Here is a 24,483-nt window from a genome sequence, read left to right on the forward strand (position 1 = left end):
GTCTGGGCACCCCGAGAGGCTGGGTCTCCCCCAGGGAGCTGTGGATGAGGGGAGGGGGGGACTGGGGTCCCCCCAAAAGCTGTGCTCGGGGGTCTGCCGTGGGATACTGGGGCTGTGCACCCCCCACCACCCCAGCTCGCTGTGGTTTTTCTCCAGTGTCCGAGTTTGCCAGGTGGGCAAATGTCCCTGGCGCTGCCACCCCTGCCAGATCTGCGCTGCCTGCCCTGGCAGTGAGTGACGTGACCCTGGGGATGGGAAGTGAGAAAAACTGTCCCTGGTTCCTATCAGTTCCCACTGGGAAGCGGCGGCTGGGGAGCAGCAGGGGCACACGGCGAAGTGTGTCTGCGGGGAAGCAGCCAGGCCCCCTCGTCCCTGCCCGCTCCCTGCCTGCGCTCTGCCAGCCATGTCAGGCACCAGCTGGGCTCTGCCGAAACATCACCCCGCACTCCCCCGCGGCAGCTTCATGATGTGACGGGTGTTGGGAGACACCAAACCAGCCCCCTCCCCGGTCACATCGCTGCCACGGGCAGCGTGTCTTCCTCTGCTCGTGGGTGACTTCACCCCACCCCTGCAGCTCCCATGGGTGCAGCTGCACCCGGTGAGTCCCCGCTGGAGCTGGAAAGGCCCAGCGCTTCCTTCCTAGGGCTGGTGCTGAGCCCTGGTACCGTGAGGGCAAGGGCAAATCTGCAGGTGAGGGCAGGGCAGAAAGCAAATCTGGGGTGAAAATACCCCCAGGGAGAGCTGGCTCTGCAGCTCCTTCCCATCCTGGCCTTGGTCACATCCCCTGTGCTCAGCACACAGCTTGTTTCGGCACCCTGCCAGCCCCGTAAATCCTGTCCTGCGCCAGCCCAGCCTGGATCCAGCCTGGATCCGGCCCGCGGGGCTGGCGCTGGATGGGGAAACGTTCATCGCAGGTGGAGAGAGCGCGCTCCAGGAGCGGGGCTTTGGGGGAAGGTCCCCTCCTTGTGCCACCTTCCAGCTGGCAGAGTGATTTAGATAGAGAAGGATTGGGAAGAGGGAACTGGGAAACGTTTGGCTGTGGTGGTTTGTGCTGTTTGCAGCACCGGCGCCAGCCCTGCGTGGGAGAGGGAAAGGTGTCGGGGTGGGAGTCCCCCACAAAGGACCACCAAGGGCTGTCACAGGGTGGGATGAAGCAGGAGAGCTCGGTGCAGCATCCCTGGGGACACTGGTTTTACTGGGAGGCATCCTCCAGAGCTGGGACTCTGCAGGTGACATTAAGGAGAGCCCCAATGTGCCGAGGAGGGGTCTCCCCCACCCCGTTGAATCCCGGCGCTGGGTGCCGCAACCAGGCGGACGTTTCTTCCCGCTTTTGGGTGAAATTCCCCACGACGCTGGAGCGCAGTGGGGCTCTGGAGCGCACAGGCTGCAGATGCCATTCCTGGGTAATCCAGGAGATTAATTGGGGTCTGGGCTGGGAGGCAGCCTCCAAACGGACCCTCCGCTCTGACCTGCCTCTGGCTCCAGTCCGGAGCCGGTGCCAAACGCTGAGGGAGATGCTGCTGGGCGGGGCACGGCATCCATCACATCAGCATCCACAGCCCTCTGTCACATCCCAGCAAACCTGTCCCAGAGAGGGTCCTCCCCAGCCCAGCACCCCCCGATCTCCTTGAAAAAAAAAAAACCAAACCAAAAATCAAACCAAATCAAAGCTCTAGGCTGGGTCTCCCCCGGGATAAGGACGGAAGCGGTTCCATCTGGGCAGTGTTGCCACACACCCCGGCACGACAGCGAGTCCGGCCCCAGCCCAGCCTGGGTGGCTGCAGCACCAGGAGGGGATGGGGCAGCACCACTCCCTGCCTCAGTTTCCCCTTTCCTCCACCTGAGCCCTTTTCTTCTTGAGCACAGGGGCCACGAAGCTCAGAGGGGTCTGGATTTCAGCTTTAGCCCGAAGGCACCATTATCCTATAAAACATTAGGAGATTCATTAGTGTGATGGGTTTCAACCGGCTTCCCATGAAGCCAAGCCTCACGCTTACTCCTCCTCTCGCCTCTTGCCTGACTTCAGTCAAATCTGAGCAAGGGTGGGAAGTCTCCGAGATAACTCAGGTCCCTGATAAGCTCCTGGGAAGGAATGGACGCTGCAGCTCTTCCCTCTGCCTGCAGTGCCGGTCAGGGACGGATTTCCCATGTATGAGAAAGCAGCGAGTCCCCACATGCGAGCGGTGAGATGTCAAGGCTGCGTGGGTTGGCCCAGCCCAGCAAAAACTGCCTTTACTGGGGACCCCTGCTTTGGATCCCCCCGTCCCCACGGTCACAGATTCATGTGGAATTGGGGGAATTTTCTTTCTCTGAAGAGCAGGGCAGCACCCAGGGTGGTGTGGGCTGGTGCCACCCATCCTTCCCCCAGACCTGTCACCGGTGTCCCCGGGGAGCCCATCCCTGCACAAACCCCATGGCAGGTGGCATCAAAAAGCCCAAGCACCCACCACCCACCCAGGCTGTCCCCCGTCCCTGTGGGTCCCCCCCACCCTCCTAAGCCTCGTGCTCTCCTGCCCCCCTGCAGACCGCAAGTTCCTCATTGCCAACGCCCAGATGGAGAACTGTGCCATCATCTACTGCAACGATGGCTTCTGCGAGATGTTCGGCTACTCCCGTGTGGAGGTGATGCAGCGACCCTGCACCTGCGACTTCCTCACCGGTCCCGACACCACCAAGAGCTCCATCGCGCAGCTCACCCAGGCGCTGCTCGGCTCCGAGGAGTGCAAGCTCGAGATCCTCTACTACCGCAAAGACAGTAAGAGTCGCTTTTCGGGGTGATCTGGTGGTGGGAAGTGTCACCTGCCCGGGATTTGGGCTGTCGGAAGCCAGTGGTGGGAGGCGAAGGGAGTGTGATGCTACCAGGACATCGGGTTTGCATCCAGATCTGGGGCTTTGCCGAGGGTGAGTCCATCGTGGCTCCTGGCGGGATGGAGCTGTCTCTGCTGTCATGGGGCACTGGGGGCACTGGGACCTTGAACAATGGAAGTTGCTGCTGGATTATTTGGGAATCGGGTCATTTGTGAGACCTCGGTGATGCCTCAGAGCTCCCGGGGCAAAGCGATGGCATCGCTCATGGGATCCTTGCGTCATGAATAAGGATCCCATGGGAAGCCCATGGAGGAGCCGGGCTGGGACATGGGTCTCCTGGTCTGTGCTCTGAGAGGAGACGAGATAGATCCCCCCCATCTCCGCCAAAAGCGGGTGCAGGCGACGGCTTCAGAGCTGCCTTTCCAGTGAGCAGGATGTGGCTGTGCGTGCACAGATGGAATTACGTTAAGATGAAAATGAAGCTTTGATGGAAAATACTAGTGATTAGTTCTAATACTGCAGGAAGTTAAATAAATATTTAGTGCTTGATGCTGCAAACCAGCAATGGCCCGGGCTCCCAGGGGTGGGAGGAATGCAGATTGGGTGCTCGCTAGAGGTTAAAAATACTAAGTATTTCCTTTTTTCAACCTGTGGAGCTTTCCCATCACTTTAGATTGCATTGATGGGGGCTTGGCCTGAGCAAGAGGCTGCACCCTGCTGCCGGCAGCTCCCGGGGTGGCAGGGTGGAGGAGAAACAACTGGAAGTGAAGGGAAGGAGAAGGCAAGAGCCCTGGCTCCCAGCCCAGCACCCTATCTCCGGGGCTGGGACCTGGATGTCCTGGCCTCCCTCCCAGACCCTATCTCCTGGGCTGGCATCCAGGTGCCAGCGTATCGGCCCCGGGAATTATCCGCTGGCAAGCACCCCTGCATGTTAACCCACACGGTTAACCCGGCGGGACCGGACCCTGCACGGTGGCAGGATCAGGCCGCTCACCATCCGCGTTTCCCGTATGATTTTCCTCCCATCCTTGGCAAGGGACCCGACGGAGTCTCTTCCCCGCTGGGCCAGTCCTGGGTGAAGCAGGGCTGGGAAGCGGTCCCAGTGTTGGGCTGCGAGTGTCCCCTCGGCCGCTGTGGTTTGCAGGGGGCTGGCTGGAGCCCAGCGCAGCCTGGGAGGCACGAGGAGAAGCGGGCACATGCTGTCCCCATGGTCCCATCCCAACGCCAACGCGTGGCTGTGGCAAGGACAGCGTGTGCAGCCCTGTTCAGCTCCCTCGGGATAGTTTCCCCATCCATCCCCGGGGACTGCTCAGCTGGGAGTCCGATCCAACATCATCCTCCCTGCTTTGAAGCGTTCCCGCCGGGCTCACGGGATGCTCGGTGCTCTCCTCGGAACCCTGCTCTTCCTCTAGGCCACGGGAAACTCTCAGTGCAGCTCTGAGCCGCTTTCTTCTCTTTTTTATGAAAAAAAAAAAAACCAGAAGGGGAAAAAAAAAAAAAAGCCCAGAAGCAAGCCCTTCATGTCTATTTTTAAAACCCAGCCCCATCAGCAATATGCTTTCCAATTGTTTCCCCCCAGCACTCAGCCTGTGACCGCTCAGCCCATTATAAATGGGCCTTATCGGCAAAGAAAAGGCCTTCACATTATAGGGAGCTGCTGCTTAATTAGCCGGCGGAGGCTCCGAACCCGCCTGTCCTCCTTTTCATACCGGCAGCACCAATCTCCAGCCTCGACCTGCTGTTTATTACTGCGGTACTCCTGGCTCTGCAGCTCGCGGGGTTGTTTCCTCGCTTTTCTGGTTACCAGAGACAAATCTGCCTGTCGGGGCCCCCCCCCGGCAGGGCCAGGGTGGGATGGATGGAGGTAGGTGGGAAGGGGAGCACCCATGGGTGTCCGGGCAGGTGGCTCTGCCCCTGCATAGGCAGGATGCTGTATGATGGGGTGATGCATGTCCCTGGGGACAGCCTTGCTGCTCAGTCCTCACCCAGATGCCCATGCTGTCATTAGCTAATTATATAGGAGCCACGGGTGCCGACAGCGAGCTCAGCTCTGGGTAGCCGAAATGGAGCCAAGAAGCAAGTTCAGTTGGGGGAAGATGGGACTTGCCCAGCAAGGGCAGTTGTCCCTCCCCGCCACGGCAGCCCCAAAAAAGCATTGGAAAGCGGGGAGTGCCCGGCCACGGCGCGTGCGGGCTCTAATCCCCTGCTCAAAGCCGGGAAATCAGTGAAAAGTTAATTTCCTTACAAGATGCTGCACAGCTGGGGCTGCCCCAGCCAGGGGGGTCATTACGGGATCAGCCTCTGCCGGGACGAGGAGCAGCCACAGCCACCAGCCCCAGGGACACACTACCCACGGTGTCCAGGGCTGAGCCGACCCCCCTTCCAGCATCCCCTGGAGACAGCACCAAGGGGCTGATGGGGCTGAGCAGCATCCAGGGTTGTTTTTTTTTTTCTCCTGGAGGGTGATGTGCTTTGCAGCGAAGCCACCGACGAGAGCCTCTGGAGTCCCCGGAGCGGGACCGGTGGCCACAGGTGCTGGGCACCGCGGCGCTGGCATGGCCTGAGCGGCAGCAGCTGGCAGTGCCCGCCGAGCGCTTCGCCGTTAATCTGCATGAATGGGATGCTTATGAATATGGAAAGAGAGATGCGGGGCCGAAACAGCCGGAGCAGCTGGTGAGGCAGCCGCTGCCTGCAGCCCCAGCCCCTCCATCCCCGTCCCCTCCCCAGGCTGGTCCCGTCCAGCAAAAGCAGTTTGTGCCGGTCCCCTGGGACCGGGGATTAGAGACCAGATCAGCCTGGCAAACTCATTACACCGGTGCTGTAAACTGGGATTTCCCCTGGGGGGCTCCAGGAGGGGGGAGGTCACAGAGCGACTGGGGCACCCGGTGTCCCCCCTGCAGCTCCCCATGGGGTGCTTGAGCAGGCAACTGCAGGGCTGGCAGCCGGGCATGGGTCGTGGGGTATCACTGCACCCAAGGGGGACAGAGGGACTCATGTGGACCTGTCCCCTCTGTCCCCAGCCCAGGGCACATCCATAGCACAGCAATCACCTCTCCAGCAGCTGCTGCCAGGCTGAGGCAGGCAGGGATGGATCCAGCCAAGGTTTCTCCGTACAGCTTTATAAACAGCAACCTGTGACATGCCCGACGGGCTCGCTGGAAGCCGGAGGGCAAATCCCACCGGCAGCTGCTGGATCCTGGCACCGTCAGGGCTGGGGGGGCCGGTGCTGGAAGCCCCAGGGAGCCTCTGCTGCTGTCCCCGTGGGTGGACAAGGCAGGACGGAGGGGACCTCCCGGGTGGCGGAGGAGCAGGGAGGCACAGCCAGCTGACAAAACCCCAACTCCAACTTGAGCTGTTTGCTTGTACAAAAACATGGGTTTTAAGCCAAGCTGCGGCCGTTTGCTTTGCGTTCCTTTAAGAGTTGGGCTCGGCAGAGCCGGGCTGTGACCTCGGTAAAGGGACAGACACCGTGGCCCAACTCCAGAAGGGGACTTATAAACATCCTGCCTCACAACGACAAATGCTCCGGTCCCAGAGATCCCGCGCTGTGGGGCCGATTCTGCCATCCCTGGCATGGCTGTGCCACAGCTCCGGCCACCCCCGCTGCTCCGGCTCTGCCCCAGGGACAGTGCAATCGGGGCACAAAGCTGGAAAAGACACATTTTCCATCCTCTGCTGCTCCTTGGATGCTTTGTGCTTGGACCAGATGTCCCATGAACAGAGGGACAGGCCTAGAGCATCCCCAGCACCCCCAGGGATGCTTCCCAGGAGGCTTTTTCCTGAAATCCCTGCCCTGGCAGAGCCCTATTCCCACCCCAAACCCTCCACCTCCATCCTCGCCGGCTGTTGCATCCCTAGTCGGAGGTGGCCCCATGTGTCATGGGGACAGGGACATTGGGATGGCCAGATAGCCCCGCAAAATGCTGTCAGCTCTGCAGCTTTGGCCACACAGCCCTGCGCTAAGCTGGACTAATTCCTGTGGCCGGCGGGGATTTAGCAAGGGAAGGACCATGGGCCTGGATGCAGCCACTTGCTTCACTTGCAGCAGAGGTTAAGCTGCATTTTGCCAACCCCCTGTATTGATCCGGGACCCTTTTTGGCTCCTGGGGATCAGAGCACCCCCATAACATCCCGCTGGGCTTGGGGGCATCCTTCTTGCAGCCATGTTGTCTGTGGGTACCTTCCGTCTCCCGACTCTCCTGGTTTTCCCCCTCTGCTGCTGCTTCCGACCAGCGAGCTCTCTGCTAAGTGCAGAAATCCCTGCTATTCGTCACCACACAGGGGGTAACCTCCATCCCGCCGCTGTTACTTAATAAGGTCATTTTAGCAGTTCAGGGGTTGCTGCAAGGAGCGTTTTTCCCGGTCTGGTGTCACAGCGGGTTTCAGTCTCCCGATGCCCCGTTTGGATGTGGAGAGAGGGACCAATGCAGACCTCGTGGTGCACATCCCCTCCCGGCGCAGGGCGATGCAGACCCAGGTGTGGGGGTTCCCCAGCACCCATCGCTCACCCCAGACCCCAAGGGAGACCCATCCCCACTGGCTCAGGATAATTTTCCATCCCGCCTTGAGGATTTGCTTTAGGGCCTCCCGGCAACCTGCGCTTCCCTTTGAAGTTCCTACCGCACCGTGACGCTGATTTATCCCCAGATGGGACCAAGGCTCAGCCCTCCTGAGCATCAATCCAGGTGTGCCAGCCAGCCCCGGAGCACGGCTCCGTCCCCATCCCTGTCCCCTCCGTGCCCTTCCCAGCCCCTCTCCTCCGCTCCGTTATATAATACCACTATAGATTTAGCCACTCTGCCATGAGACCCTGCAGATTAAATCTCCCGGCCGGGGGGAGGGAAGGACTCGGTAAGAGCTCCGAGGACAGATTAATAGCTTGCTTTTTTAATATTCATAACAATACTGGTTTGTGTCCGGCTCTCGGAAACTCCCGTGTCCTGTTGATTAGTTTAATACTGATGATACCGACAAATGCATTAACCAGTGGTGGCCACGGAGGATAAGAGGGCTGGGGAGGGAGGGCCCCCGACGATGACATTTTTAATGTTATTAAGTGCTCGCTTTTATCAAGGTCAGAAGCCAAGATAGGTTGGAAAGCACAAACCTCCGAGCGCTCGGCTTGGGGGAGGTGGGCTGGGTGCTGGGAAGATCAAACCCAGCCCAGGGTTTTAGGGAATGAGCTGGTTTTCCCAGCCCACGCAAACCCATCGTATCGGGTGTGGGACCCTCCAAAACAGCATCCACGTCGCATCCCTCCTGCTGAGCCCTTTCCGCAGCCCCTGGGCTGGGTTTCGCCCCAGACAGGCGTGCAGTCAGCCCCACGGCAGCGGCCACGGAGCACAGGCAGGTTGCGAACGGCCCCGGGGCTCTTCCAAGAGATCATTTGGCGGCTGGATAAAATTAGATGGATGGAGACAGATTAGCTGAACAGCTGAAGGGAAGAGTCAGGCAGATGGATGGGGACAGTCGATCGAGGAACGAGGACGGGAGTGCAGGGCTGGGGTCCCTCCTGGGGCCGGCTCAGCCCACCAGCACCGCAGCAGGTCTGGGGTGCCTGGTTTTTGGGGGCAAGGCTCAGTATTTGGCAGAGCCCAGGCTGGCTCGCCGCAGGGAAATCAAGTCAGGGCAGAGGGTGCCAGGGGTATCCCAGCTGCAGCCTCTTCCCAGAGCTGGCAGTACCCCAAATCACAGCTGCCCAGAGACCCCAGATTCTGGGGGACTGCCCTGTCTTTGGGCCAGGCTTAAGGGAACCCCCTGCTCCCACTCCTGGCCCCGATGCTCCATCATCCCCTTGACGCTATCCATGCTACGGGGTGAGGGTCTGAGCCAGGCACTGAGCTCCTGGCATGCAGGGCTGTGCCTGACAGGGGTGCTTTTGGGGTGATTCCCCTGGTTTTGGAGGGTCCCATACCCAATTAACTTTTGGTCAGCCCTGAATCGGTCAGGCATTTGGACTAGATGAGCGTTGTAGGTCCCTTCCAACAGAAATAGTCTATTCTATTTAATTTAAGAAGGGATCAGCATAGGGGCTCGCAGCAGCATCGGCCAGGGCTGCTCAGGCTCAGCACCTCTCAGATTTGCAGGCTCAAACCAGGCACCAGCTGCCTCCCAAACCCAGCCCCAACCACCTCCCAGCTGCTCTTTATATCCCTCCAACTGGATGTAACTGGGCCCAGTTTTCAGCTGTTCAGCATCGGCCATGGGATTAACCCTTTCCATGCCACATAGGGCCTGCCAGGATCCAGCTCCCATGAGAACGGCTCAGAGGCCATTCCTTCCCACCGCCACGGAGGAGCTTAAGAAGGAAAAGTGAAGCAGTGAAAGGGATGCAGAAGGGCAGAGCATGTGAGCCAGGATCAGGCCATCTGGATCAGGATTCCCGGTCCAGCGGGGAAGCATGGAACCAATGGCTGCCCATGCCAATGAACCCTGCTCGGCTGCAGGTCCCCGGGAAGTTAGTGATGCTTCGAAATCACCTGCAGGGATAAAACCCCTCATTTTATAACACACCAAAGGAGAAAGCATGTGGTGCCACCGGGCATCACACGTGCAGGCGAGCGGGCACACGTGCATACCCCCAATGGCAGCACCGGCAGAGCCGCGGCATCGCAGGGATGGCACCGCATCATCCCACCAGGCACGTGCCACCTTAGTATCACGCAGGACACCTCACTTACTCGGCACCACCTAAATAAAGAACACCGCTTGCCTTTTAGATCCCTAAAAATCCTGACAAAGGCAGGGAAGGACTCATTTCTTTCCGTCCCCACTGGCTCCACATGAGGGTAGCCCACAGCGTGCCCATGTGTCCCTTCGAAACAACTTTATCTGCTGAAAATACCCCCCCGCCTCCTCCCCAGCTCACACGTTTAAGTGGATTTCCTCTCCCTGTGGTGAACAACAATGAAATAAAGAAAGAAAGAAAGAAATAATCCTGGCTGCCAGGCCCTTTAAACGGATTTCACCGTATCCATTTCTTTCCCGTTCTTGTCTGTGTGTGTGTGTCTGTGTATGTGCACATCCCTGACGTCATGGCAGATTTTGAAGTTGCCCGATGCCGGCCATCTGCTCCTGATTACGGGAGGCCCTGAGCTCCTTAAAATTATACACAGAAAGGCTGACATCCCCCTCCCGGCCAGAGCTTGGCCATGGCAAGAGCAGGACAGCACTGGATCGGGCCGGCAGCGCATCCCTGCCAGATCCGCTAATCCCTGGTAATCAGAGCACGGGTGAAAGGCAAGATCAGGGATCCACACCCAGCAAAATCTGCCGTGGAAGGAGGTCGCTTTGCTCTGTACCAGCTGGGCAGTGGTACCTGGTTGCTCCATCATTTCTAAGAGTTTTGGGGTAGGAGCCCAGAGGGGGTTCAGGGGGCTTTGCCAGAGGGGCTGCAGCAGTGGCTGCAGCTCGGGGGTTCCCACTCCCACCGGTGCCAAAGCAACAGGAGACAACTCAAGGAAGGGACCCACAGTGATTGTACCTTTGGGTAGGGTTTTTGAAGGATTTGGCGGAATAAAGTTGGCAAGGGAGGTGGGAAGCCCCCTGTATCCTCCACTTGCTGCTTTGGGAAAGGCCTGCAGGTATTTTTGGGTGCCTCTAATTGCAAACTGGTACCTGGCTACCAGCACAAGCAGAGCCATGGGGTCGAGCTGGCATCCAACAGGCAAATCCATACAGCCTCGTGCACTGTGGCCGTGTTTGGGGTCCTCCCCACAGCCCCCCTCACTCCCAGGACATTGAGCCAGCCCTTGTGCTCCCCCTGTGCCTCAGTTTCCCCATGGAAGGAGTGAGACAAGGCTGTGCCTGACCACTCCATGCCAGTGCCTTTAGGGGATGTCCTTGGGGACCATCACACTGATCCCACCACATCCTGCTGTCCAGGGTCAGGACATGGCACATGGTCAGGCTCAACCCCGTTGCCCACATCCAGGACACGAGACAGCTGAAGTCAATCCCCAAAAACTGCCTGGCAATTGCAGAGCAATTAGCTACAGCATGATTACAAGCAGCATGCTTAATGAGGTTAAACCACTACCTGGGACTTTCTGAGCTCTTAATTACCTACTCTTTAGTTGCTGCTCTCAAGTACGTTAATATAAATGACTGCCTGGGACAAAAAAAAAAAAAGGCAAGATGCGATCTGTGTGACCTGGGATGCTGCAACGATACAGCCCTTTCCCAGGGCTCAGATAGGCTTCCAAATCCTCCACTGCCCATCTGCAGGGATTACACCCATCAAAGTGCTTAAAAAAATACTTTTCTGCCAAAAGTGTTTAGTGGTGGGGGGGGTGAGGGGGCAAAGCGCCCTGTGCAGCTCCCCCTGAGCCTGTCTCTGCTCGGCAGCCTCGTGTTTCCGCTGCCTGGTGGACGTGGTGCCGGTGAAGAACGAGGACGGCGTTGTCATCATGTTCATCCTCAACTTCGAGGACCTGGCACAGCTGATCACCAAGAGCGCCAGCCGGAGCCTGCACCAGCGCCTGTCGCAGAGCTGGCGTGGAGGTGGGTGTCACCAGGGACGGTGGGGACGGCGGGAGGGCAGCACAGCATCCTTAGGGCTATCCCCATCCCATGGGTTTCTTGGAAGCTCGTGGGGGGCTGAAGGATGCACCCATGGCAGGGCAGGATCCTGCATCGTGGGGCTGAATCCTGCAGAGTGCCCGGGAGCAGAGGTTTGTGTTTCTGCACAGCCGCAGGGACTGATCCGGGACTGATCCAGCCAAACACTAACTGGGTGAAAAAAGGCTCTTTGAGCTGGCTGTGCTCCCCCCCCACGCAGCCCCTCACCTGCACACCAGCCTGCACACACCTCCCAAAGCCCCAGGGACTGGGGACAGGGGTGGGGACCGACCTCCCCGCACGGGATGGTGCATTTTTAAGGAGAGGGTGTCTCGCTGTGAGCCCCTCTGCGCAACCCCTGCTTTGCTGCGTCCTTTCCATATTTAACGCTGGGAGGTTTTTTTCCAGCAGCACCTTGGGCCCCTCCTGCGTGCCTGCAGCATCATGCTGGCCGGGACAGGAGGTGCTGGTACGGGACAGGACCTGTGCGCGGGGTCACTGGGAGGGCCAGGGGACATTTGGTGTCACCGACAGCATGGCTGTGCTACGGGGACATCACCGCAGGAGAATGGCACAAGGATGGTTGTGCTGGGATGGCTCTGAGCCTGCCTTGGCTTTGGGCTGTTCCCCCCTGTTGCAGGGTCAGCCTGGGGTTTTGTGGGGCTTTTGGAGGCAGTGGAAAATCCAAACTCCCTTTTTTGGGAAGGCTGGATCAAGGGGGATCTCTGGTGAGGCTCTCAAGGGGATGCGGATACCCAGGGATGCAGATGTTGGACCTGACCACGGGAAGGAGAACTGTAGCTTCTAAATACCCACCTGCTACACAGCCCGTGGTGCCAGTCACCTATATTTTAGTCAGGGAAATAATCCTACATCTATCTTCATGCAAACGCTCCCTGGGCATGCGGGTCGCTATAGGGAGGCTTTGGGCAGGCCTCAAAGTAAAGCTGTGGGAGCAGCCCGGGTCCGTCCCCTCACGGCACATGGGGTGACACAGAGGGATGGGACTCGAGCCAGGGTCAGGTCACATCAGGGGCTGACGGGGACCCTTCACGCTGCCCCTTGTATCAGTATGGTAATGTGAGCTTTAACACATTCACACTTGGTACATCTATACATCCCAGAGCCATTAAGGTGTTTGCGTGCGTGGCAGCAGGTACCAGCAGAGGAGCTCTGTGTGGTGATGGGTTTTATATATCCTCAGGCCAGACATACGCACACGGGACTTCTGGACATATGCGTGTGAATGTATATATAACCTGTGCATGTGTTCCTGTGTCTATCAAGTGATGGGATTTATATTTTTGGTGGATTGCTTTAATACCAGTTAGCCTCTCTGCACAGACTGCTGAGGAAATCCTAAATTCCAGCACCGGTGTTGCTTTGCAGCCCCCTCAGCTCTCAGTACATGTCGACATACGATGCATCCGTACCCCATTCCACCCCGAGACATACCTCTGGCTGCAGAAGGCACCCAAATAAAGAGGGTACCTATTGCTTTCCTGCGCGTTGGAGATTGTGCTGCACATCCTGAGGAGCATTGCTCAGGTTTCACTCCAGCTCTGGGGAGTGCGGAAAGGCCAGAGCTGCTGGCGCCAGCCCAGATCGGTCTCTCGTGCACGGGTTTTCTGACTCAGTCTTTAATTACACGTCCGCAGGCGGCTGCGTTGCCGGTCCCTGGCTCACTGGTGTGCAGGGAAAGTTGGCTGCTTTGCTTCTTCCAGCTGGAAAGCTGCTCTGGGCAGTGGGGATGGGGTGAGCAGAAGGAGCCTGCATGGTCCCCCCATCTGTGGGGGCATTTTTGGGGAACTGGGCAGGTCGGGAGCCTGCCTGAGTGGCTCAGCGGTGTGTCGGGGCTCGGTGAGGGAAGCAAATCCTGCCAAAACCAAACAGCTCCTCAATGTGCTGCTTTTTCCCAGAGGACAAAGCCTTTGCGGAGCTCATGTCGCGTCCCACACGCCTCGGGATTTAGGCCACTTTTGGTCCAGTTAGTGAGTACAGCTGGTGCTGCTGGGGGTCGGAGGAATCCCAGGGCTGACCTGGGCCCTGAGGCAGCAGGGTGTGAGCCTGGCTGCTCGCACTAACCCTGTAGTAGCAGGCAGCCACAGTCTCCTCCATGGACCAGCACTAGAAGAGGACAAGCAACTTTGTACTGGGTGTCACAACCAGGGGCATTGGATCCCGCTGTGGGCACTGCCGGTTCCCCTCCACGTCTGGTCCCTTCCCCTCCAGAACCTCTTTTGCAGCTCCTTGCAGCCCCGGCTGCCCTTGTCCCAGTCTCCAGCAAGGCAGTCTCCTGGTCCCCCGTGATGGCAGCAAGGGACCCCCTCTCTTTGGTCCAGCATCCCTCACCTAAAATCCAGAACAACTCCAGGAACAAAATTGCTGGAACTACTTTTTTAATGCCTTGCTAACTTACCATCTCTTTCATGTGGTTTTTTTTTCCCCCAAGTCCCACCAAGGAGATTTAGAGGCTCGATTTCCTCCAGGTCCAAATCCCTTAAGTGTCTTTAACCTCTTTAATTGGCTTAGGGATGCTCTGCACCTTTCCCGTCTTGCATCCACGGTTGTAGGGGACTCTCGTCCAGCCCAGCAGTGCTTTCTGCCAGGTCAGGCTCTGCCTTGAGCACACGGCGATGCGATGGCATGGGAATAGCGAGTATGTTGGAGGAAGAAGGACCACGCAGCACATACGTCCCCCAAAGCCACCCAAAATTCTCCATAGCCTCTTCCCCTGCCACCGCGCCGCCCCATCTCGCTCCAGCCATCATGTGCAGCTAGGTTACATCTGTCTCTCTTGTGTTTTGTTTTTCTTTCTAACAAGGTCAAGGTAGGAGGTTGAAGTTTAGTCTCCCGTCCCTGCGGCGACTCAAAATCCAGCGGAAATCTCTGCCCACCAGTGAGTTTGATGGAGTAGCCATTGACTATGGAAAGGTAACCGTAGCCTTTGTCTGATATAAGCCCATGCCTCAGGCCAGGTCCCAGCGCTCTTCCTCCGCTCTCCCCATCCCGCTCTCCCTCGGCTGCTGTGGCTCGGGCCGTATCCGGCGGTAGGGGCTCCGGCACTGGGTCAGTGCTGAGCACTGGTCCTGGCGAGGGCTGGTGGTGAGCGGCGGTGCTTTGGTGGCATGGGATAGAGCTAGATGGTGCTGCCCCGTGGGGCCAGCCCAGCACGGCGCATGCCATGGCTCGCAGGGGGAGCGGGAGATGTGCCGAGCCGGCGAGCACCGCTGCCGAAGCTGGGAGGAAGGTCTGGCTCCGTAGCGCAAGTTGTCCAGGATGGTGGAGCTCCAGGGAGTTGTCCCCACCCCAAGGAGGGGACGTGCTGGTTACTGCAGGAGACTGGAGTAGGTCTGCTCTAAGCAGGGACTGGCAGGGACTTGCAGGCAAACCTCGGAAGGGCACGTTTCCCCACGTTTTCCTGGCAGGGGCCAGGCAGCTCTGGCTTAGTCCTTCAGCAAAGACTGTGCTTTGTGTGATGGAGGGTGACGCTGTCATTACTGACATGACGAGATTGGGAAAATGTTGGTGGGACCTCTTTAGAGGTTGCTGTTCTTGGTGGCTTCTTGACTGTCAAAAGTGCTCAAGGCATCTCCGGGCAAAGACGGGTTGTTTTCTGAAATGCTGCAGCTTGAGGCACAGGGCTGTGGGCTGGAGGCTTTTGCTCTGCTAACGCATCCCCAGGCGCCAGGTTCTTGCTGTGCTGGGTGTATCCAGACAGCCTGGATAAAGCTGCTTCCCAAAATTACAGATTTGATGCCTGTCTTCTCAGAGATTGTGTTTACGGCAAGTGGAAGACACATATAGCATTATCAGATGTTCTGGGTATGTCAGTCCTACAGACACCAGCACTGCTAAAGGCTCTGGGTACCCCCAGTTTGAAGCTGCGTGGTGCACTGCAATGTTTCAGGTGTACACGCGTGGAAGATGTGCATTGAGGACAACCTGATGACCCACCGCTTTGGTGGAGCCTGGTCCAATTTGGGGCAGCCCAGCAGACACAGGGGCAGTCAGCAGGCAGCCCTTCCTAAAACTTGCAATAAGGTCCTCAGGGATAGTGAGAAATGCCACAGGGTGCCTTGGGCATGCACGCAAAATCCCAGTCCCTCCCGTGGGTATGATGGGTACGGGCATAGACCCATAGGTTTCTGCCCCAGAAGATGGCTGCTTTGTGCATCTCATTGCAGAAGTTCTTAAAGGCTGGAAACTCTTTAGGTCTCCAGGGGAAAAGGTTTAGCAACGGCCAAGGGGTGCTGTAGGAGAGGGAGGACCACGTATGGCCAAATTTGCAAGCCCAGCAGCTCCTCCAGTGCTTCCTGGTGCAGAACACATCCTCTCCCATAGATGCCAGCACAGGACCCCGGGCACCAACCCTCAGTGGTGGCCTGAGCTCTCGCAGCAGGTGAGGGAAGGGCAGGTCCAGTGGTGGGACGTAGGGACACCTCGGAAAAGCGCACGGCAAGGCAGGTACTCCAGGCAAGCCTATCCCTAGGGTCTCCTCTTCTTTTCTTGCTCTGGCCTGCTTCCCAGCTGTGCAGCATCGCCTTGCAAACCACCCCGCGGCCACCCAGCCTCCGGTAGGAGCTGGCAGGAGGTAGGAGCTGCCAAGTCCCCGAGGACTCGGTCGCCCCACCGCAAAGGAGGTCCTGGTCCCAGTTGGAGGTGACCTCAGGAACCGCAGCGCTTCCCAGCCCTCTGCCCCTCCTCTTACCTCCCCCAGCTCCCCCTCTTCCCCCCCCCCAGCACGCGAGGACTCCTTCTAATAAAACGCTTTCTCCCGGCTGTCTTAAAGCCTGGTGGTGACTCCCTGATTTTGAGGGACTTGAAGACATCGCCCAAGGAGAACTGTGTGCAGTCAGAGACCGAATCCCTCCTGGAAAAGGAGCGGAGGCCGAGCCTGGAGGCCGACCCCACCCTACAACACTCGTCCCCGAAACAAGAGCCTCCCTTGCTGGGCCCACGAGGGTCGTACTCTGCGTGGGGTTTCTTTCGGTCTCGCCCCGGGGGCAGCTTCCACAGCCTCCGCAGGGTCTCCTCCTTGGACAACTTTGAGGCTGCGAGGTCTGAGTTCCAGAGAAAATTCAGGGAAAGGAGGGCAAACTCAGGTAGGGGAAAAACCCCGGAGTTGTCGGTCCTACTGCGGGAGCCACGGTCCCGGGCGATGGTCCCGGCACGTCTCGGGGGGGAGGTCTCTTTTTTTCACTGCTTTTCCCTCTGCAAAGTGGAGATAAGCTGGGGTTTTCTCCCCAAAACCCGCTGGTCTCCATGTGATTCCCTGCGTCGGCAGGTCCTGCTTTTTGGGTAGAGCCATCCATGGTGTTGCGCGTGAGACGTGAGACCGCGTGAGGTTGCGTTTGGCTGCCCCACGCGAGGGGCGTCCCGATGCCGTCCCACCTCCCCGGGAGGGAGGGAAGGGGTCTGCAGGAATGTGCAATGTGAGCTGTGTCCATGTGTTGGAGGTGGACGAGACACCGGGCGGGCCACTCTGTAGGAGGAAACGTCCCTCCACCATGGTGTTCATGTCCAGACCTCTTGTTCTCGTGAGAGAGATGATGACAAATAAGACAGAGGTCAGGCAAGAAGCCTCAGTAATTGGGGGATGGAGAGAGATCAGTCTGCGGTGTCTGGCTTGAGAAAACAGGGTGGGGGATCATGATACTCAAACACTCGCAGGTTATGGATCCCCAGGATGGGACACAATATAGAGGGAGGGAAGAGGAATGAACAGGGAGGAGAAGGGTTCCAGCAGGATGTCTGGTGCTAACTGGGCACCTTCACAATGTCTTCAGACACCTCCTGCCCATGACACCTCTTGGGTCAATGTCAGAGTGCAAGGGATAGAAGGGGTAGAAAACTGAAAATATAACGCTGTCCTGCCTGTAGGAGACAGAGAGGTTGGGACACACTGGTTACCATGCTTGGGGATGTTCCTGAAGCCCTGGGTGTGGGTACATGCTCCCTTCCACGACTACACGCTGCCGCAAGCCTGACCATGAACCGATCACCTCTGGGGCTTCCTCCCTGGTCCTGCACTGGGGTGACCCAGAGAAGCAGATCCCCAGGGAAAACTGACAGGATCCAGCCCCACTACAGCTCTTCAAGAGAAAACCCCGACCTCCCTACCTGAAGCCTGGGGGTGGAGGATACATCTGGTGGGGACATCATTCAGCTCCTGGCTCAGTTTGGTGGCCAAAAACCAAGGCAGGAGCTATGTTGGTCAGGCTGAAGCATGCAAGGGTGGAGGAGACCCACCTTCTCCTTCATCTGTTTTCATGCCAGTCTTGGCATCCCTGTTAGCCAGGGTGGGTCTCCTTGGGGCTGGTCCCCAACCTGCCACAGTCTTCAGGGGTAGCAAAGGATATTAGGTGCCTCTGTATTTTGGCAGCTGGTCTGAGCCCCCTGAAGGAGATTTAATGGTGAAAAGATGGGTGATGTGTCTGAAAAGCAGCCCCCTCTCAGGCATCTCGGGTTGGGCATCCCATGTCAGGAGCCACCCTGAAGAAGCCAAGCCTTTATGGCCAGGCAGACATTGGTACCTTCTGGTGGCACCTTGTGGTGGTCCCCAACTCCTGGATGTGCTGCACCGAGATCAGGGCTCCGCAGACTGGCTTCTGCTCATACCAACCTCCTCAACGCTGCTCTCCATCCTCTTTCAGAGGCTTCCCACGTCAAACCCAACCCCCCGAACTCCACTTCAGACTCGGACCTCATGAAGTACCGGACCATCAGCCAGATCCCTCAGTTCACGCTCAACTTTGTGGAGTTCAACCTGGAGAAGCACCGCTCGGGCTCCACCACAGAGATCGAGATAATTGCTCCCCACAAGGTGATGGAGCGCACCCAGAACGTCACCGAGAAGGTCACACAGGTACGTGGGCGGTGGGATGCCACCGAGGCAGCGGTGGGGTGGTGGAGCTGCTGCTGGGGTACAGTAACAGGATTCCTGTGGGTTTTGGAGGAGAGGAGCAGAGAGGAGAGTGATACCTGGAGTTTCCATCCTAGGCAATGCCAGTATCCCTGTGTTATGTCCTCTGAATGGTTGAAATGCTCTTTTTCCCCCCTAAATCAGTATTTCTGGTAATCTGTGGCCAGGGGAACACAGGCATGAACTGCTCGTGGGGTGATGGTGGCCTTGAAGGGGACACACGCGTGTGCATGTTTGTGTGTGCATGTGGTTTCCTTCCTGGGGGAGGCTCTGGCCACTGTTTCCTGCCCCCCAATTCTGGGGATGGATCCCCCGGCGCACCGCTGGCCCCGAGGTGCTCGGCCAGGGACCCCCACGCCAGGAGCACGGGTGGCCACGCCGAGGGCCACAGGATCCCCTGGGAGACAGCAGGTGGCACTGCACTGTCACCAACACGTGTGGCACTGCCCTGTCACTGCAGGGGACACTTGTGGCAGCGCGCTGTCACCGAAGGGGACACGCATGGCACCGTACTGTCACTGTAGGGGACACAGGGATGTCAGTGTGTGTAAAAGGTGCTGTTGCATCCTGCAATCCCGAGTAAGGAGCTCTTACCAGTGGGGAAACTGAGGCACGGGAGAGCCACGATGTACAAAATACATCGAAGGGCACCTCCCACCATCGCCAGCAGCAGCTGAGGGCCAATTTAATGAAAATACAGCCATCTGACCCCAGAAAAGCCTCCAGGCTTGAAGGTTTGCTCCATCAGAGCTGGGTGCTCTGTGGGATTTTCATCCTGTCTCAGTCCCGGCAAACCTTTACCACTGTGGCCTCTGTGCATGGTGGGTGGGCTCCCCGTGGCACAGGGCAGTTTTTGGGCTTGTTGTGCCCCTGGCTTGTCCCCTTCATCCCGAAGTCCGCTTAGTCCCTCTCATCTGGGGGTGACCGCAGTGACCCGGGATCAGCCCCTGAACGCCTCGGCGAGACAGCGAGCAGCCTCCATGCCCCCGTCCCCATCACAAGGGACACCCACACATCGGGGACCGCTGCTGCGTGCCGGGGTGACGCTGGCACGGTGGCACCGGCCGCTCGATGCGGGGTCAATTAGCTGGTTGCGGGGTGACGGGATCGGAGCTGACGGGTGGTGGCTGCAGGGCCCCGCAGTGCAGCCGTGCGGCACTCACAAAGGTCAATCTTCCCTTCGCCTTAAATCTCCAGATGGGATGGGATGGGACAGGATGGACCTCTCCTCCCCGCCGCATCTCCCCACGGCCTTGGGGGACCCAGACATCCTGCCTGTCCTCACCCCGATGTCCCCCACATCTCCTGCCAAGCCACGGCTCCCCACTCTCGGCCACTAAATAATTCACGGGTGAGGCAGAGACGGCGGCGAGACACCGCTAACAGCATCTAAAAATACCGGCTGGCGGGCAGGGAGAGGCAGACATAGGCTGGTTGGGGTGGTCCAGCCCCGCAGCAAGCAGGCAGGGAGGGCAGGTCACAAGTGCAATGAATGTGCCGGGCTCAGCCCGCCAGGGGCACGGCTGGAGGCACACGGGGACACCGTGGAGTCGGTGCCACCAGGCTGGGGTCCCATCTTGTGGGTGGCATCTCTCCCGGTCCCCCCGAACTTCCCCGCAGGCAGCGGGTGGTGGTGGAGCTGGGCAGGAAGGTGCTGGGGACGGGGATGGGGGGAGCTGAGTTGTGTCAGGATACATGCTGGGAGGGACACTGGGTCAGTGCCTGCCTGCAGCCAGCACCGTGGGCCTGATCCTGCCCAGTCCCTTGTGCTTGAGGGTCTCCCGGTGACTCTGGTGTGGTCCCCCCCTCCCCAGCTTGGTGTCCCCCTCCCCATCCCCATCCCCACTATGGGGCAAGGGAGGAGGAAGGCGCATGGCTGCTGGGCCCCGCAGGGCACGAGCAATGGCCTGGGTTAGCCAGGGCCATGGGAGCCTCCCCCCTTCGTCACCCACAGCCCACACACACCCTGCTCCCTCCTCCATCCCTCCTCCTCCTCCTCCTCCCTCCTGCGGCTGCTTCGCTCCCTCGCTTGCCGCCCGGCACCCCGCTGCCAGCACCCAGCACCCCGCACCATGAGCCTGCGGCTGCAGCTGAAGCCGGTAAGTGCAGGGGGAAGGGGAAGAGGGAAGGGGCACCCAGCGGGATCGCCACGGGGGGCACCCAGCACTGCCACCCGTGGTGACACCCGGGGACACCCAGGCCACCCAAGGGTGCCAGCCGCAGCCTTCCCCATCCCCAAGGGGCAGAGAGGGACGAGGCTGCAGCTGCTCCCTGGCTCCACGTTGGTTTCGATGCTCTTTTAGGGGTTATTTCTTTTCCCTTTTCTGCCTCAAATCTTTGGGCTTGTGGGTTTTTATTAATTCCTGCCTGGAAAACAACAGGGCTTGACCTGCTTTTGCTTCTGCCACAAGAGCCAGGTGCCAGGAGCAGGGACGAGGGGCAAGGCAGGTGTCCCAGCACGGGGAACAGAATCTGGGGGCCTGAATTCAGGACTAGCCCCACAGAGCTGCCTCCGGCCGGGCAGGATGAAGAGATTCAGCTGCTGAGGGTGGGAGCATTGCTGGTTTTCCCAAAAACAAGGCGTAGGAGCCCGTCTCAGGTCTGCTGGGCATGTCTTAGCTTTGGGACCAAGCGTTTTACCAGCATCGCCTTGTCCCCTTCCCTGCTGTCCCCCCAGGAGCCGGTCCCCAATCCCAGCCGTTGCCTCATTCCTTTCCACAACGATTGCGTTTGGGTCACTTTTTCCAATCCCTCCCCTCTCCATCCGCCAGCGACGTCGGCAGCTCCTGCTGCCCCATTGGTGCTCTTGTCCCCACGGGGGCCCCAGCATCGATTGGGTTTGATTAATTCACACCAGGCTCCTAAATGCCCTTCGCAGCTGCATGTCTCCCACCCGCCCAGCCGAGTGCATGTGTGCCTGCGTGGGCAATGCCATGGCCCCGGTCCTGCACCCACCGTGCCGGTCGCTGCCTGGGCGTGCGGGGTTGGGGGGTCCCATGATGGACACCCGGACTTCGAGGGTCAGCTGCCGTCTGGGGCGCCGGGCAAGCTGCAGGCAGGTAGGAGCAGGGGGCACCCCCAGGGCATGGGACCCACCGACATCCCGGGGTTGTGGGATGTGAGAGCATGCTTGTTGTGGTAGAAAAGGGCTGCGGGGCTGGATCCGCTCTGGCTCGTAGCACCAGGAGCCCTTGGGAAGCCCTTGAACCCTTGAACAAGATGGGTGGCAGCACAGGAAGGATCAGGCCCTTCTTCAAATCAGTTGCCAGAGTCGTGGTGGTGCCCATCACCATGGCATGTGGAGCCTCCCCTTTCCTCTCCTTCGCAGCCTGGCAAAAAGCACCTTTTTAGCGGGGGGCTTGGTGCCAGGAGAGAACATTGAGGTGCCCCTTGCCCTCCTCTGCAGGTGGTACTGGTGGCCAGCACCGAGGGGGGACACGGGGGACAACAGAGCGGCAGGGGCAGGCAGGGAGGATCCAGCTGCCCCCAGCTCCAAATAAGTCCTTTCATGCCACCGTCTCCCAGCACCCAAAGCAGCACAGCCCTAGCCCTCCTGGTCCCCAGCACCTTGCGTTGTGTCCTGAGAGTGGCTTCAGAGCCCATCGGGAGCTGGCGTTGGTCCTGGAGGGGGGAGCTGGGACAGGCCTGGGACGTGTGGGGACTCAACTGGTGCCGTGGGAGCGTGTCTCCATGAGGGCAGACAGACGTGGGGACACATGACAATATGGGAGGATGCCTGTGTGCATGAGATGATGGTGTTTGCACACTAGTGGCCGCAGGTCACCCTGTTCCTGGGGTGCTCAGATGGGAAATGGGCATTACCCGAGGCCAGGCTTTGCTGGGGTTGGCCCAACCTGTCCCCTTTCCTTGGAAGATGACTGTGCCAGAGGGACATCAAGGGGGAAGGTCCCTGCTGGGGCTGTGAAAGGCACTGTGCAAGGCTTGTGGGATGCCTAATGTTCCATCACCTTCGGGGCCAGGCCATGGCACAGCCGTGGGACTGCACCTCCAAGCTGCCCATCCCCATAGCCCTGTGGCAGGGATACCCAGCAGCTCCTGGGCTGGTGGCACAGAGCTGAGGGTAGAAGGAGGCACGGCAGGAGGCACTTTCCTCTCTGCTGGCATGGTAGGGTCTGAAGGGCATAAAGCAGGTAAACAGCTGCCCCAAGGGTGCTCTGGCTGGCCATCACAGACAGACGAGGAGCCGGGCAGAACTTGGTGTCAGCCATAGTTGGGCAACTCACCTTGTGGCCTCCTGGACAAAAACATATGAAGGCAATGAAGGTGAAAAGGGTGCAGGAAACCCACTGCATGCTCCTCACATGTCCCCCAGCATGTGGGAGCCCTTTGCCTGGCTCCTGGCCTTACCCAACCTCTCTCCTGGTCTCCCATCCTTCTCACACCCATCTCCTGGCAGGTGCTATCCCTGGGTGCTGACGTCCTTCCCGAGTACAAGCTGCAGGCACCACGCATCCACCGATGGACCATCCTGCACTACAGTCCCTTCAAGGCCGTCTGGGATTGGCTCATCCTTCTGCTGGTCATCTACACAGCTGTCTTCACCCCCTACTCGGCCGCCTTCCTCCTCAATGAGGAGCAGGTGGAAGAGAAGCACTGGGACTGCAGCTACTCCTGTGACCCACTCAACATTATTGACCTCATCGTGGACATCATGTTCATTGTGGACATTGTCATCAACTTCCGTACCACCTACGTCAACGTCAACGATGAGGTGGTGAGCCACCCTGGCAAGATTGCCATCCACTACTTCAAGGGATGGTTCCTCATCGACATGGTCGCCGCCATCCCCTTTGACCTGCTCATCTTCCGCTCTGGCTCTGATGAGGTACAGGCAGGGCCTGGACGTCCATCAGGACAGGAGGGGACTCATGCATGGATAGGGAGAGATGTATGGGAGAGAAAGAGAGGGATGTGGATGGCTTAATGTAAGTGGTGGATGGCTAGATCTGCAAGGAGAGGGGTGGTGAGTCAGAGGGATGGACAAGGATGTCATTACATGTTTTTATTAAGCAGCTGGGACTTGGAATTTTATTTAGTAGGGCCAGACAGCCACACAGACCCTACTGTAAGTGCTAAGATAGTGTCTAACTGGACCCAGGAGACCAGGCTGGGAGCTCAGTTTAGGGACCAGCCCCACACGCCAGCGAGGCCAAATTTTGGGCTGCGTTGCCAGCCAGACTCAAAATGTTGGCAATGGGATGGCCCTGTGGTTACTGTGCTACCTGGAGACCTCGCCTCAGCTAAGAGCCTGTGGGGTGGGGTGAAAGGCAGCTGTTTTGGGAGCAACAGTTGGCAAGGTGAGGACCCATCAGGAAACATGGAGTTGGCCTTGGCTCCTCTCACTCGCTCACCTGTAATCCCAGAGCTTGTTGCCTTTATGGTCAGCAGAGGGAAACTGCCCGTTCTGTGGCATGATTCATCTAACCTATTTCAGATGTCACCTCCAGGACAAGGTGATTCATGCTCTAGCAATACATTTTTATCCTTCAAAGGGAGCACAGCTAGGCTGGAGACATGCCTTTAGCCAGATTTATCCCCTGCTTGTCCCTGAGTTTTCTCACCTTGCCCCTGCAGACCACCACCCTCATTGGCCTCCTGAAGACCGCCCGGTTGCTGCGCCTGGTCCGTGTCGCCCGCAAGCTGGACCGCTATTCTGAGTACGGAGCGGCCGTGCTCTTCCTGCTCATGTGCACCTTCGCCCTCATTGCCCACTGGCTGGCCTGCATCTGGTATGCCATCGGCAACGTGGAGCGGCCCTACATGGAGCACAAGATCGGCTGGCTGGACAACCTGGGTGACCAGATTGGCAAGCGCTACAATGACAGCGACCTCTCCTCCGGCCCATCCATCAAGGATAAATACGTCACTGCCCTCTACTTCACCTTCAGCAGCCTCACCAGCGTGGGGTTCGGCAACGTCTCACCCAACACCAACTCTGAGAAGATCTTCTCCATCTGCGTCATGCTTATTGGCTGTGAGTGCCTGCGCGTGTCCTGCTGTCCCCATCCCTGCTTTGGAGGTTGGAGGGGCTGCTCTGGGGAGAAACAGGGAGAGCACGTGGGATTTTAAGACAGCATCTGCCTGTGCCTCTTCTGCACAGACAAATGCATGGAGTGATAGATAGAAATATGGGTTTCGGAAACCCACTGGTTTCAGGTCCATGGTAGGTA

The 24,483-nt window shown here is 58.7% G+C and overlaps 1 protein-coding gene across 1 annotated transcript in view; it reads left to right on the forward strand.

The window, feature by feature from the left end:
• The window catches only part of KCNH6 (potassium voltage-gated channel, subfamily H (eag-related), member 6), a 33,696-nt gene that overhangs the window by 738 nt on the left and 8,475 nt on the right, over positions 1-24,483 (forward strand). The window contains exons 2-8 of the mRNA XM_010561367.1: positions 2,525-2,755; positions 11,155-11,310; positions 14,192-14,301; positions 16,160-16,472; positions 18,024-18,235; positions 22,710-23,138; positions 23,888-24,287. Of these exons, the coding sequence (XP_010559669.1) occupies positions 2,525-2,755; positions 11,155-11,310; positions 14,192-14,301; positions 16,160-16,472; positions 18,024-18,235; positions 22,710-23,138; positions 23,888-24,287 (1,851 nt within the window). The remainder of the gene's footprint in view (positions 1-2,524; positions 2,756-11,154; positions 11,311-14,191; positions 14,302-16,159; positions 16,473-18,023; positions 18,236-22,709; positions 23,139-23,887; positions 24,288-24,483) is intronic.

Source organism: Haliaeetus leucocephalus, unplaced genomic scaffold, assembly GCF_000737465.1.
Source record: "Haliaeetus leucocephalus isolate CR32 unplaced genomic scaffold, Haliaeetus_leucocephalus-4.0 Scaffold144, whole genome shotgun sequence".
Taxonomy (NCBI): Eukaryota; Metazoa; Chordata; class Aves; order Accipitriformes; family Accipitridae; genus Haliaeetus; species Haliaeetus leucocephalus.